We start from the raw sequence: 14,608 nt of genomic DNA on the forward strand, positions 1-14,608 counted from the left end.
GACATTTGAATACACATTAGTTTTAATTAAACCTATTTTTGAAAATATGTGCTCAAGTGTTACAATGATGCAACCAACAGTCATCCGTACACTCTCCATTGCCCCCAAGATATCTAAGTTCACTGTGGCGTTCAAAACCAAACACTGGATCCTCTAATTTAATTGGTACCTCATACCAAAAAGGATGAAAACAGCTAAAAAGAGGCTGAACAAATAAAAAGCATCCAAGTAGGTAAGAGTCATTCATGCAGGTAGCATCTATTGAGTGGCTACCATGTGCAAGGTAGTGTGAAAACACAATAATAAAATAAAAACAGATTCTACCATAAGGAGTTTATGTTCATTTAGCTTTGAACAGACAAGGAGACAAAGTATTACGACAGTACTATAACAGAAGTTGAGAGAAGGTGATGTCAGAGCAGAAAAGAACCTAACTGAAGAGACTGATGAAAGTGAGGCTTTACAGAGGAGGTCTACATAATTACTTAACAATCCCCCAAATATACTTAATATATTTTGAGCTATAGTTATTCATTAATTATGCACTTAATAACTTTGCCCTTTTCTGTATACAATGTTTCATTATGCCACAATAACATTTATTTGGGATAAAGTTTACTCATGTTTAATAACCATGAAAAGAAAGGTTAGCATTAGCTGAGAAAACTTCGTAACGTTCGACTCCACACCTCTCATGGCTCCCCCAACGTGGGCTTCCCTAACAATCCAGGTTTAAACTGGGTCAATGTTGAATAGCTGTGGCATTAGCCTGGGGGCAGTGAACTTAGAGCCACTGTACTATGAAATAGCAACTTACAGAAGCCGAAGAAAAAGGTCAAGAGTCTCCTTTTCCTTCACCATGTCCCGAGTCAGAGCCAGGATCATGCTTAGATTGCACAGGCCTAGAAAACTCCAAGGCTGAAGCAAGCTTCTGCTTTACACAAGGACCAAAGGAATTGGAATAGGTCACAGTTACATGCAGCCTTAATACCTCCTAAATGATTCCTCTGTGGATAGACCCTCTCTTAACTGTATTTGCAATACAGCTAACAGGCAATTTCACATACTTCCTTACATCACTCTATCAGGTCAATCTTCCCTATGCATCTCAAGATAAACCAGTGACCCCACTGCAGACCAGTTCCACAAGAATAACCCTGGGCTACTTTGAAAAGATAAGTTGTCTACAATGCTTTAAAAACCCTATTACGATGAGAACCTCAAGAGCTTTACGAAAATTTTGAAGAGAAAGGTGTTCTAAGCTTCTGCAGTTCCCATTCAGCTCTTTCCCTATTCAAAAGTTTCAATACTCTTCCACCTTCCATCTTCTTAACATTTCCATCCTCAGCTACAGCTGTGCAATCTCAAAGAGTAGTCAGAAGAGGGGATTTAAAAAAAAAAACATAAGAGTCAAGCCAGTGCTTCTGGGAGGCCAAGGCAAGGAGGATCACTTGAGGTGATCACCTGGATAACATAGTGAGACCCCATCCTTTAAAAAAAAAAAAAAAAAAACAACCTTTAACAATTAGTCAGGCATGGTGGGACTCGCCTATGGTCCCAGCTACTTGTACTTGCAAGGCTAAGGTAGAAGGATAGCTTGAGCCCAAGAGTTTCAGGTTACAGTGAACTATATGATCTGGCCATTGCACCTCAGCCTGGGCAACGGAGCAAGACCCTGCCTCTTAAAACCTGCTTAGTCCCTATTCTTTCCCCTTATTTATCAGGTGTGAAATTTCAATAAATATGTTTCAGTGAAATGATGAAAAGGACAAAACAGTAAAATATGTTAGGAAAAAAAAAATGCTTTTGAATCAGATAAAAAATCCTGAGTTTAAATTTAGCTCTGCCTTTTACAAGCTTCTGAAGATTTACTCTGATCATTAAACAAACATACATGAGTAAACTTTTAATTAGTATATACTCAAGGTACATATATTGTTTTCCTTTCCCCTTCTAAAGCATGGAAGAGTTTCTTTTTAAAAAACAAGCTGACAAAATATGAAAATTAAAAGAGCACAAAAGCATGGAGAAGCAGTACAGAAGGGTTCCCAGAAATTGTATTCTTTCTCCAGAGAGTAACATTATTCCCAAAAGGGACTCTACTCCACAGCTTGGAAGGTAATACCTTCCTTCTGACAGAACAGAAACTGGTGTCTGCATCCTAGAATCACCTAGCAGTAGTCACAAATACTTTTTTTTTTTTTTTTTTTTTGGTAATACACCACTTAAATAAAATTAATGTTAACAAGCAACAAAGTAAATCCTTAAAAAGAAAAAGAAAAGCCCCACCATCCCTCCAATCTCCCACCGAAAGACAAATTACAACTCAACAGCCTATCACCAAGATTCAACCTATCACCTAGGTTCATCTCCCCCGCCCAAAAAAAAAAAAAAAAAAAAAAAGGTCTGTACAACCCAGGCAGCTCTGGCAAATCTTGGTGCAGCATGGAAAACGTGAACACCAACTCACTTAACCAAAACAAATAGGAAAAAATTTCTTCCATTTCAATAACTTAAAAAAAAAAAAAACCCCAAGCACTTAAAGTGATTACTAACTTGAGCAACAGCTCTGCAGCCTGATACTCATATCTCAGCTCTGCACTCACTTGGATGTGTAACCATGAACAAACTACTTGACTGACTTTCCATTGTTTATCTTGAAAATCATGAATGAGAGTAAAATGCTTAGCACAGTGCCTGATATATCACAAGTGCTCAAAAACTGTTAATTACAGTGTTACATAAAGACTAAATGTATGTGAATATATCATTGGGGGAAAATTCCATGGCTTGTTAGAGCAAGTTGAATATTGTCTTTTCCAAATTTATGTTCACCCAGAACCTGTGAATATTACCTTGTTTGGAAAAAGGGTCTTTGCAGTTGTAATCAAGTTATGAGACCTTTAGTGTGGGCCCTAAATTCAATATGCCTGGTGTCCTCCTAACATGGAAATCTGGACACAGATGCAAAGAGAAAGACAGTCATGTGAAGATGGAGGCAGCAACTGGAGTGATGTAGCTACAGGCCAAGAACACCAAGGACTAGCACAACATCATAAACTGGAAAAAGACAAGGAAGGATTCTTCCCTAGAGCCTCCAGAGAGAGCATGGCCCTGCTGACACCATGATTTCAGACTTCAGGCCTCCAGAACGGTGAGAGAACAAATTTCTGATTTAAGCCATCCCATTTGTGATAGTTTGTTACGGCAGTCTAGGAAACTAATCCATTTGTTGAAAAATAAATGTATAAATACAACAGGTAAAGCTGTGAGTTTTCTTGATGCATTACTTACTGAACTATCAACCCAGTGTTATTCTTCCTATCAGAACTCTGTAATAGACACCGTATATTTAGACTGCAAACAAAGAAGTAAAAGATTGATTATGATGTTGTATTTTACAGACCAAGAAACTGAAGCTCAGAAAAGTTAAGTGACTTTTCTTCTCAAGGTTCATGTAAGCATCTGGTAGCAAAGTCACAACTCGAAGCAAAAATTTACCAAGTCCAAGTATGGTGCTTAATACAATTTGCTTTGAATGATGAAACTCTTGGATAATCAACATATATTTATGTGCCAAATAACATTATGGTCAATGACAGACCACATATACAATGATGGTCTTAGAAGATTTTAGTACAGCTGAAGATTTCCTGTCATAACACAAAGCACTACTCATGTGTTTGTGGTGATGCTGGTGTAAAGAAACCTACAGTGCTGCTATTAAAAGTATACCACATATAATTATGTACAGTAAGAATATAATAGTTGATAATACACAACTATGTTACTGTTAAAAACACTTATTTCTTATAATAAAAAGTGTTATGTATTTACTATACTACACTTTTAATCATCAGAGTGTACTTCTACTCATTAAAAAAAGTGAACTGTGAAACAGCCTCCGGCAGATCCTTCTGTTAGCACTGTCACAGGCAATGGAAAGCTCCGTGTGTGTTGTTGGCCCTGAAGACCTAACAGTGGAACAAGATGTGAAGGTGGAAGACAGTAATACCGACAAACCTGACCCTATGTGGGCCTATGTTCATATGTGTGTTTCTGTCTTAGTCTTTAGCAAAACAGTTTAAAAAATGAAACTTTTCATTTTAAAATGAAAACTTTTAAAGATAGAAAAAAACTTGTAGAATAAGGTGTGAAGAAGATATTTTTGTACAATGACAAGGTGTTTGTGTTTTAGGCTAAGTGTTATTACAAAAGAGTCAGAAAGTTTTAAAACCGTAAAAGTTTATAAAGCAAAAAGTTACAGTAAGCTAAGGTTAATTTATTACTGAAAAAATCTTTAGAATAAATGTAGTGTAGCCTCGGTGTACAGTGTTTATAAAGTTTATAGTAATGTACAATCATGTCCTAGGCCTTTCACATTCAGTCACCTTTCACCCACTGACTCACCCAGAGCAACTTGCAGTCCTGCAAGCTCCATTCATGGTTTAAGTGCCCTATACAGGTGTATCATTTTTATCTTTTCTATTATATTTTTACTGTATTTTTCTATGTTTAGATATGTTTAAATACATAAATCTTTACCACTAATTGCCTACAGTATTCAGTATAGTAGCATGATGTACTGGTTTATAGCCTAGAAGCAATAGGCTATACCATATTGTCTAAGTGTATAGTAGGTCATACCACCTCAGCTTTTATGTATGTATGTATGTATGTACATGAGATGGAGACTCGCTCTGCCTTGCCCAGGCTGGAGTGCAGTGTTGCAATCTCAACTCACTGGACCCTCCATCTCCTGGGTTCCAGTGATTCTCCTGTCTCAGTCTACCGAGTAGCTGGGGTTACAGGTACCCGACACCACAACCTGGCTAATTTTTTTTGTATTTTTAATAGAGACAGGGTTTCACCATGTTGGCCAGGCTAGTCTCGAACTCCTGACCTCAGGTGATCCACCCACCTCGGCCTCCCACTCCTTGCCTCCCAAAGTGCTGAGATTACAGGCACGAGCCACCGCGCCCAGCCCTCAGCTTATATTTAAGTGCACTCTATGATGTTCACACACCAATGAAATCACCTAACAACACATTTCTGTTTCCCTTTCATTAAGCAACGTGTGACGGTATACACAAAACTCCAGATTATTTTCCAGATATTTAGAAATACTTTTCAGATATTTTGAAAGTTTCTGAAAACTGCTCTGTCACTGCTTCTGAGTGATGAGCTGAAGAATAAAGCATGAAACAAATGAGGTGAATATCTTCTTATACACAACTAGTGAGACTATAAACTGACCCTGCCAAAAACAAATGAGGTATCTTCTTTTTTTTCTTTTGAGTCTCGCTCTGTTGCCCAGGCTGGAGGGCAGTGGCACGATCTCCGCCGCCTCCCAGGTTAACGCCATTCTCCTGCCTCAGCCTCCCTAGAAGCTGGGACTACAGGCACCTGCCACCATGCCCAGCTAATTTTTTTGTATTTTCAGTAGAGATGGGGTTTCACGGTGTTCGCCAGGATGGCCTCAATCTCCTGACCTCGTGATCTGCCCGCCTCGGCCTCCCACAGTGCTGGGATTACAGGCGTGAGCCACCGCGCCCGGCCGAGGTATCTTCTTATACACAACTAGTGAGACTATAAACTGACAACTAGTGAGACTATAAACTGACACTGCCAAAATGCTTCTCTAAAGTATGCATTAAGAACATAAAAGAGCATTCATATCTTTGACTAAGATAAAGATACCTGTCATGGCATACTTAATATTAATAATAAGCGTAACTTAAATAGTCAACAATGAAAGGCAATAGCATGCAGCCAATAAAAACGTTTTCCAAAAACCAACTGGGAAATATTCAGGGCACATATGTAACATGACTGTGTTTGAACAAATTACTTATGTGCTAGGAAAATGTACCATAATGTTGGTAGTGAGATAATTTTGAGCTGTTGTGTTTTTTGATTTTGTTTTGGGGTGGGGGGGTGTTTTTTATACTTCTGTGTAATCTCAAAGTTTCCTGAGAATTGATACACAGTATTTCATCAGTTCTAACAGGTACTTTCCCCACATGTCAACAATTTTTAAATCAAGATGCATTTTACAATTGCTGTTATGCCCTAGTTTAACTGAAATAATTTCTTTGTTGTACTTAAAATAATGGTACATCTTACAATCAATAGCATCTTAAGTTCTATGAAATGTGGCAGTTTTATAACAGGCAGCTAAAATAACACAACATATACACATATATAAACCCACATATATATTTATGAATGTATATAAAAAGATGAAGCAACACTTATGACTACTATTGTACTAATCTCAGTTGTTACTAAGAGACTCTAGTTCTCAAATATAGAAATTCCCACTTAACTACTGGCTATAAAAACCTAGAAACAGACACTGAAGAGGTGTCCCTGATAGAGAAAGACTGTGTTTTTCTCCTCAGTATAGGCATATCCAGTCACCTCCTCGTTATTCTTAGTCACCATTCCAGTTCATGTTCTACAAATCTCACTTTAAAATTTCCTTTGTGAAGAGCTGGGAAAGCAAAATATTCACCAAATCTAGAATGTTTATTAGTTTTGTTCTAGCTAATTTTTAAACAAGTAAATCAGGATTTAATTTGTATGCTACCCTAAGGGAACAAATTAAAAAGAATAAAAAAGTGAGCCCTCTGGACTGTATCCTCAAAGTATGCTCTGTTGAATTTTTTTTGGGGGTGGAATATACACACACAAATACATATACATATACATATACATATACATATACATATACATATACACATACACATACATATACATATCCTCAATCTGGAAAGAAGCTAGAAGTCTGCAGTGAAATTTTTAGAATAAAAGTTCAAATGATTAAGTAAGCCCACAGAACTTTCACTTCAAACCCTGATCATTTTGTTCATTTTATCAGTTGATCAACCTTTAACTTTTGGCCTACTAATTAATTTAATGGATACTGTTCACGGTAAAGCCATTTTCTTAATTCTTAAGGCTTTGTCTAGTACTAAGGTCAAGGCATTTTGACCCTTAGTTTTAGCAGCAATAGACTTTTTCTAGACGTGGGTCTAGATAAAGAAAGAGCTCAGTCATACCAAGCTAATATAAAAAATACTTTGCAAAGATGTAAGCTTCATGAAGGTAGGATTTTTGTTCACTATTTTGACCCTACTATGGGGAACACTGCTGATACATAATAGGCACTTTTCCACAAATCTAACAAATATGACAGTTACATCAATGGCTTGCATTATTCAGTCTGTTTTGTTTCCTATTAACTCAGATACCCACACTATTTTGTTCTAAATACATATTCAATTAACCATTATATTCTAATAGTGTTTTCCTTCTTATGAGACAGGGTCTTAGCTGCCCAGGCTGGAGTGTGGTGGCACAATCTTGGCTCACTGCAACCTCCACTTCATGAGCTCAAGTGATCCTCCCACTTCAGCCTCCTAAGTAGCTGGGACTACAGGCACATGCCATCATACTCAGCTAATTTTTTGTATTTTTTGTAAAGACAAGGTCTCCCTATGTTGCCCGGGCTGGCCTCGAACTCCTGAGCTCAAATGATCCTCCTGCCTTGGCCTCCAAAAGTGCTGGGCTCACAAGAGTGAGCCACTACGCACAGCTAAATCAGGTTCTTAAACAAATTAAACCACTATATCAGGTCATTAAACCATTTACTTTACAATAGTTAAGACGGGGGTTATGGGGGTTATGAGGTGGGAGGGGATGAGAGAAAAGCAATATTGATAGTTTTTGGCTCTATTTAAAAACACCAGATACTTATCCCTTACCTTATTAGCACGTATCTGTTTGTAAATGTCTGTTTGCTGACGAATTCGATATTCCAAGTCAGAAACATGAGCCTGAAGCCAGTTCCAGCGGCTGACAATAGCTGCCCGGTCTGCAGCCCATCTCCATTCTGACCTGCGTCTCCTAAAAGGAAATAAATTGAGTGAAATCCAAGAGCAACAGTAATATCTATACCAGATTGGAGGGTGGGGTGGGGGGGTGGAATTTAACTTCTAAAGTCCCTTGCAGAGACTAACTCTAGCGTCAAGAAAAACCCAAGACAGACAGGAACAGACACCCCCCACTCCTCAGGATGCACATGGATGTAAACTTTCAAATAGGTATTTCCCAAATTGAGTGGAACTGCCTTCTAGCATCTTGATACTGTGACACACAGTTTCTCTGAAATCCCACTGATTTCTTCGGAGATAAAAGTATTGTCCCTGCCAAAATAAAATATATATTAAGAATAATCCATACAGGAAATCCAACTGACACTAAGAATTATCAAAACTAATAAAGAAATCGGCAAAAGTGTTCAGTAAAGAATATTTAAAAACTAATAAAGTAGAAAATATTCACTTTTTCAGTACCATTCATAACACCAACAAAACTAATGATACATTAAATATCTTTATAGAGAAAATAATGCCTGAAAACATAACGATCTATATAAACGGTAGGATACATTTTTTTAGGATGGCGATTCTCATGAACATCTATAAATTCAAAGAAATTCCAATCCAATTGCCTACAGTATTTTTAATGAAAGCTGAGAAACAGATCCAAAAGTTCACATGGAATACAGGACCAACAGCAAAAAATTTGGAAGAAGAAGGCATGATGCAAATTCACATTACCAGATAGCCAGATGTGCTGCAAAACTATACAGAGCCTCAAAACGTAGAACTAGATACATAAAAGATACAGAGTAATTTTTTAAAAATCAGTTCAGTGGGGAAAAGATTAAACTATTCAATAAATAGTACTAAAATGGCCAGTTCTTTAGAAGGAAAAAGTAAAATTAGTTCCCTTCAGATGTAATTACAAAATTTTGGCATTTCAAATTGCTAAACATGAACAGCCAAACTTACAAGAACATCTTTGGGATTTAGAGCAGGAAGCATTTCTTAGATAAGACACAAATGTATCACCCACTTTTCAACATACAATAGAAAATCCAATAAAGTTAAAAGGCAAACTACATTTTGGTAGAAGATATCTAAGACATATAACTGACGATTAAACATCAGAATATGTAACAGAACTCTCAGAAACAGATTAAAAGAAAAAAAGACAATCTTAATAGAAATAAATTCACATAAAAGGCAAATAATATATAAAAACGTGTCATCTCATTAAAATTTGGTTAAAATATAAATATTAGGTAAAACATTAAGATGTTTGAAATCTGGATAGGAAAACGCATAGTCTGATAAAGCGAACAGCTGGTGAGAAATGGAAAAGAACAATTAATACATTGCTGGCAACAGTTAAAACTGGAACCAACATTTTTGAAAAATAATTCAGAAATACTTGGTTAGGTGTAAAATGTGCATAGCCAACCATCACGATATTGTATTTAATTTTTTTTTCCCTGAATGGGGGGGTCTCATACTCTGTCACTGAGGCTGGATTACGGTGGTGCAGTCATAGCTCACTGTAACCTAGAGCTCCTTTGCTTAAGCTATCCTCCCACCCCAGTCTCCCAAGCAGCTGGGATCAGGAGCATACTACCATGCCTGGCATTTTATTTTTTTTTTTTTTGGAGACCGAGTTTTGCTCTTGTTGTCCAGGCTGGAGTGCAATGGCGCAATCTCGGCTCACCACAACCTTCACCTCCCGGGTTCAAGCGATTCTCCTGCCTCAGCGCCTGAGTAGCTGGGATTACAGGAATGCGCCACCACACCCAGTTAATTTTGTATTTTTAGTAGAGACAGGGTTTCTCCATGTTGGTCAGGCTGGTCTCAAACTCCTGACCTCAGGTGAACCGCCCACCTCGACCTACCAAAGTGCTGGGACTACAGACAGGCATGAGCCGCGGCACCCAGCCCTAACTTTTTTTTTTTTTTTTTTTTTTTTTTTGAGATGGAGCCTGGCTCTGTTGTTCAGGCTGGAGTGCAGTGGCGCAATCTCAGCTCACAGCAAACTCTGCCTCCCGGGTTTACGCCATTCTCCTGCCTCAGCCTCCCAAATAACTGGGACTACAGGCGCCCATCAGCACGCCCGGCTAATTTTTGTATTTTTAGTAGAGATGGGATTTCACTGTGTTAGCCAGGATGGTCTCGATCTCCTGACCTCGTGATTCACCTGCCTTGGCCTCCCAAAGTGCTGGGATTACAGGTGTGAGTGACTGAGCCTACCCCACTGGCTAATTTTTAATAAAAAGTGTTGTAGAGATGGGGTCTTGCTATGGTATTCAGGTTGTTCTCAAACTCCTGACCTTTGGCTTCCCACAGACACAAGCCACTATGCCCAGTCATGAAACTCTGTTTCTGAGAACATAAATTACACATTCCTCTGTATGAGGAAACAGGTTCGCTGGAGTAGAGTCCGTAATAGATAAAACTAATTATATTTCAATTCTGCTGAAATTGGTAAATAAACTATAATTTATTCATTTAATAGTTCTATAGGAATAAAAATAAAATTAACTACACCTGTATGTGTCAACATGATTAAATCTCAGAACATAATGTTGAATGAAACAACTATAAAAAAAACTAAACGAGATTAAGTACACACAAGTAGTAAAGGAATCTGATGAAATACTATCTAGCAATTTATTTACTGTATGTATCAGCGTGACTTAATCCCAACAATGGGGAATGCAAAAGCTGTATGAAAACAAAAATAATAAACAAACAATAAGGATTGTTAACCAATATAGATAAGTGATGAATATATTTTAAAATGCATAGAACTGATATACAACAAATTTACAATCAAGCTCATTGTCTCTGGAAAGGGGATGGAGAAATTGGATTTTAGCCCTACCTTTAATGTAATGTCTTTCTCATGTAAAAACAGGACAGAAATGTGACATTAACATTCTTTAAATATTAAGACTGGGGTTACATGGTGTCTACTATATTCTCTAATACTTCATAATCTACCACAAAACTATTTTCCCAAAAAGCAGCAGCAGTCACACTGCCCTCAGTCCCACTTCCCATCAGGATACACACACTCACTACTAAAACTTGCAACTATAGGTGAACTTGAACACAGTCTCCCATAGGTACAAAATACAAAATGTCAATAATTACCAAATCTGACCACGATAGGGTAAGACATAAATTAATACTTAATCATACCATAATAATTAAGACCAAGGACAGCAATGGTATTTTAACTTTTGTATGGACCAAACATAAACCATTCAAATCAACCACTGTGATAAAGTATTATCAATTATTTCTCTTCTTTTAGAAAGACGACATTTTACAGTTCCCTAATTTTGATGGAAGCACTTCAAGATAAAAAGATACTTTTAAAGTACAGTTACCTGCTTCAATGTTGGCTGTAGGTCTAGCTCTACCCCAAATCCAGGAAATGATCTCAAGAGATCAGTAAGAACCTAGGGGATCATTCTTGAACAAGAAAAATGCCCCCTACCCACAAAGAGACAAAACTAGTTAACCCTCGTATTTTATTCCCAACTTTCCTTACTCTTCAAGGCTTACCACCTTTCTATCCTGCAAAATCTGTTGGTTTTATAGATTCCTTTCATTCCTAAAGCTATCACCACACCAGGTCCCCATCTATCACCACTGGGCAACCCCGACAGCCTCCTTAGCTGCTCTTCCCAACATCAATCATACTACTTTTCCTCAATAAACTCCCCTCAAACCTTTTTCATCCTGGCATTCTAATGTTTAAGGAACCACGCGGCTCCCTTGTTTGAAAATACAAAAGGAAAAGAAAATTACTTAAAACATTTTAGTTCACAACAACTTTGATAAATACTCTTTTTCTTCGATATTAAAGTCCCCTACACGGGTATTTACCTAAATAACAATACAAAGTGAGCCTCCTGATATGTTTTGGAAAATATGGTTAATAAACTAATTAAAGAAAGGCAAAGCAGCACTAAGGAATACTAACAATTCCCAATTTATGAACAAGTTTCATTTTACAAGTGTATCTGTTATATGATGGTTTAGAACTGGAAGTGATTTCCAGGAGAAGTTGTTACAATGTTGTTTTTCCATAATGCTGCTCAAATTCTGATCACGTCCAATGAAAAATGGAAAACCTCAACTCAAGTGTCCAAAAAGTATCTTGTGTTCAAAAAGCAGCAATATGAGCAGAAAGCTAAGCTGTCATTAAACGTGAGAGGTGGACAGCTAACAAGTCTGGAGTAAGTTAGTTATCATACTCCAGTGGCAGAGCAGAGCACCACAAAACAGTAACACAAGAATAAGAGCTTCACATCTTGTGTTCCTAACAAAAACAAGCCATACAAACTCAGCTTATCAGAGGTAAAGATAGACCTCCTCCTCAACATTCAAAGTGTAAATTTTTCACTCTGACAATTTACAGCTTAAAACAAGGGACACTCATTGAATATCAGGGACATGTTTACTGTTATACCGTACAGACTGTAGGAAAGAACACAGGACTAAGGCTGTAGAATGATAACTTTAAATACAATGAGGACTTTGTTTCTAATACAGTCACTATCAATAATGAAGAAAATCAAGTGGATTCTAACATTGATGAGTCAACTCATTCCTGTTGCTTGTTTCTGTGCTATTAGTGAAGTAACTGTTTTAACTATGTGTCTGAGTAGGCCACTAGAATGCCTTAGAACGTTTGACTTTCCTGTGTGCTTTATCCCAGTCCACACAAAAATATGCACTGTATGTACTGTAGTTATCACCTGCGTGGGAATTCTTTTCAACTCATATTTTGCTCCCTGCTTTTATAAACTTTTTACTGGTAAAAGTGGCTTTGACTGCATGTGCTATACAAAAATTCATTAAAATGTTACACGATGAATTACTTTTGCAGTATCAATATTTACTTTTGTGATACCACATGAATAGTACATCTTAATGTTAACCAGTTATGTGCTAGTATTGGTTTACATAAGAAATACATGTTGTATAAAAATATTTCATTAGCTATGAACTTATACTTTAATAGTTCTTTTTACACAGTTAGACTATTACCACAGAGAATTTAAAATGCTCTGTTGACTCTAAAGAATATAGATCATTCCTGTGTTTGTTTCACACTGCTTTTGAGCTACGTAGTGAGTACTTGTGAGTGTTTTTGTGTGTGTGTGACTCAGCAATTTTAAGATTTCCCATTGGTGAAATCTATGGTGAAACCCTATCTCTATGAAAAACACAGAAATTAGCCACGCATGGTGGCGCACGCCTGTAATCCCAGCTACATGGGAGGCTGAGGCAGGAGAATTGCTTGAACCCAGGAGGTGGAGGCTGCCATGGGCCGAGATCACAAGCTCCTGCTCTCCAGCCTGTGCAACAGAGCAAGACTCCATCTTCCCACCCCCACCAAAAAGGAAAAAAAAAAAAAAAAAAAAACCCTTTATAAACACACACTGAAACCATACAGTAAAAGTCCTTTTTTCACCCCCCTTACAAATTCAGGGTTCAACTTACATGTTGGCTAAAAATTAGTTTTTGTTTTTAGTTATTTAAAGTTATTAATAATCAATGGGTTTTAAAGGGATTATCAATAGATCAACTCTTTTGTACTTATCTAAAAGTGACACCAAAAGCTAGACACTGAACCACATGGAACACCACATGTTGACTACCAGGCCTAGTGCCTCTAACTAAGTCATCTAATTTCCAAGATGGGAAATTTGTATGTAAATCCAATAGAACAGGGCTGGTGGATTATGCTTCTCTTCCCTGATGTATTAACATAAATTTTTTAAAAATCTCATTAAGGCAACAAATATGCCAGAAAAATACGAATGGTGGAAACTTTGATTCTGATTTCAGTCCCATCTGGATTCTTTCCTTTTAATGAAACAAAGGTTCTATTAGCCAACTAAAGTAAAATGACGGTTCACAGGGAGCTACACAGTGCTACATTCAAACTGGTAGATAAATTGACAAAGGATTTATTTGCTACTTCCAAGTGTGCAGGAAATCCTGAGACATCTAAGTTCTGAAATCTCCAGGTTATTTAGATAACTTTTAAAAACCAAAAGATTCAAATAAAACTGAGATCATCCCAGAGCATACAATTGCCAGATTAACAGTTTGCAGTGTAAGAGTTAGGGTCACTGTGGGACAGCAATGAGAAATCTTGAAATTGCTGAGTCACATGAAAAAACAACAAAAAACCACTCACAAATACTCACTACCTAGCTCAAAACAGTGTGAAACAGAGGAAAGATCAGAAGACAAGTTCTCATTTTTACTTACTTTATATGATCCTAAACATGTAAACTGATCTCTGGAAATAAGAACAATATCTGCTTCACAAAGTTGTGATAGCCATACAATGATGTAATCCTAACTACAACCTAAAATGTATATATTAGATAAGAATAACAATTTTGGGCCGGGCGCGGTGGCTCAAGCCTGTAATCCCAGCACTTTGGGAGGCCGAGATGGGCGGATCACGAGGTCAGGAGATCGAGACCACCCTGGCTAACACGGTGAAACCCCGTCTCTACTAAAAAAAAAAATACAAAAAACTAGCCGGGCGAGGTGGCGGGCGCCTGTAGTCCCAGCTACCCGGGAGGCTGAGGCAGGAGAATGGCGTGAACCCGGGAGGCGGAGCTTGCAGTGAGCTGAGATCCGGCCACTGTACTCCAGCCTGGGCGGCAGAGCAAGACTCCGTCTCAAAAAAA

The 14,608-nt window shown here is 37.7% G+C and overlaps 1 protein-coding gene across 4 annotated transcripts in view; it reads right to left on the minus strand.

Annotated features, from left to right (window-relative positions):
* KANSL1 (KAT8 regulatory NSL complex subunit 1) overlaps nt 1-14,608 on the minus strand; it is a 198,526-nt gene that overhangs the window by 57,465 nt on the left and 126,453 nt on the right. For all 4 annotated transcript variants that reach the window (XM_025362219.1, XM_025362218.1, XM_025362215.1 and 1 more), the window contains one exon: nt 7,770-7,911. In XM_025362219.1, the coding sequence (XP_025218004.1) occupies nt 7,770-7,911 (142 nt within the window). The remainder of the gene's footprint in view (nt 1-7,769; nt 7,912-14,608) is intronic.

Source organism: Theropithecus gelada, chromosome 16, assembly GCF_003255815.1.
Source record: "Theropithecus gelada isolate Dixy chromosome 16, Tgel_1.0, whole genome shotgun sequence".
Lineage (NCBI taxonomy): Eukaryota > Metazoa > Chordata > Mammalia > Primates > Cercopithecidae > Theropithecus > Theropithecus gelada.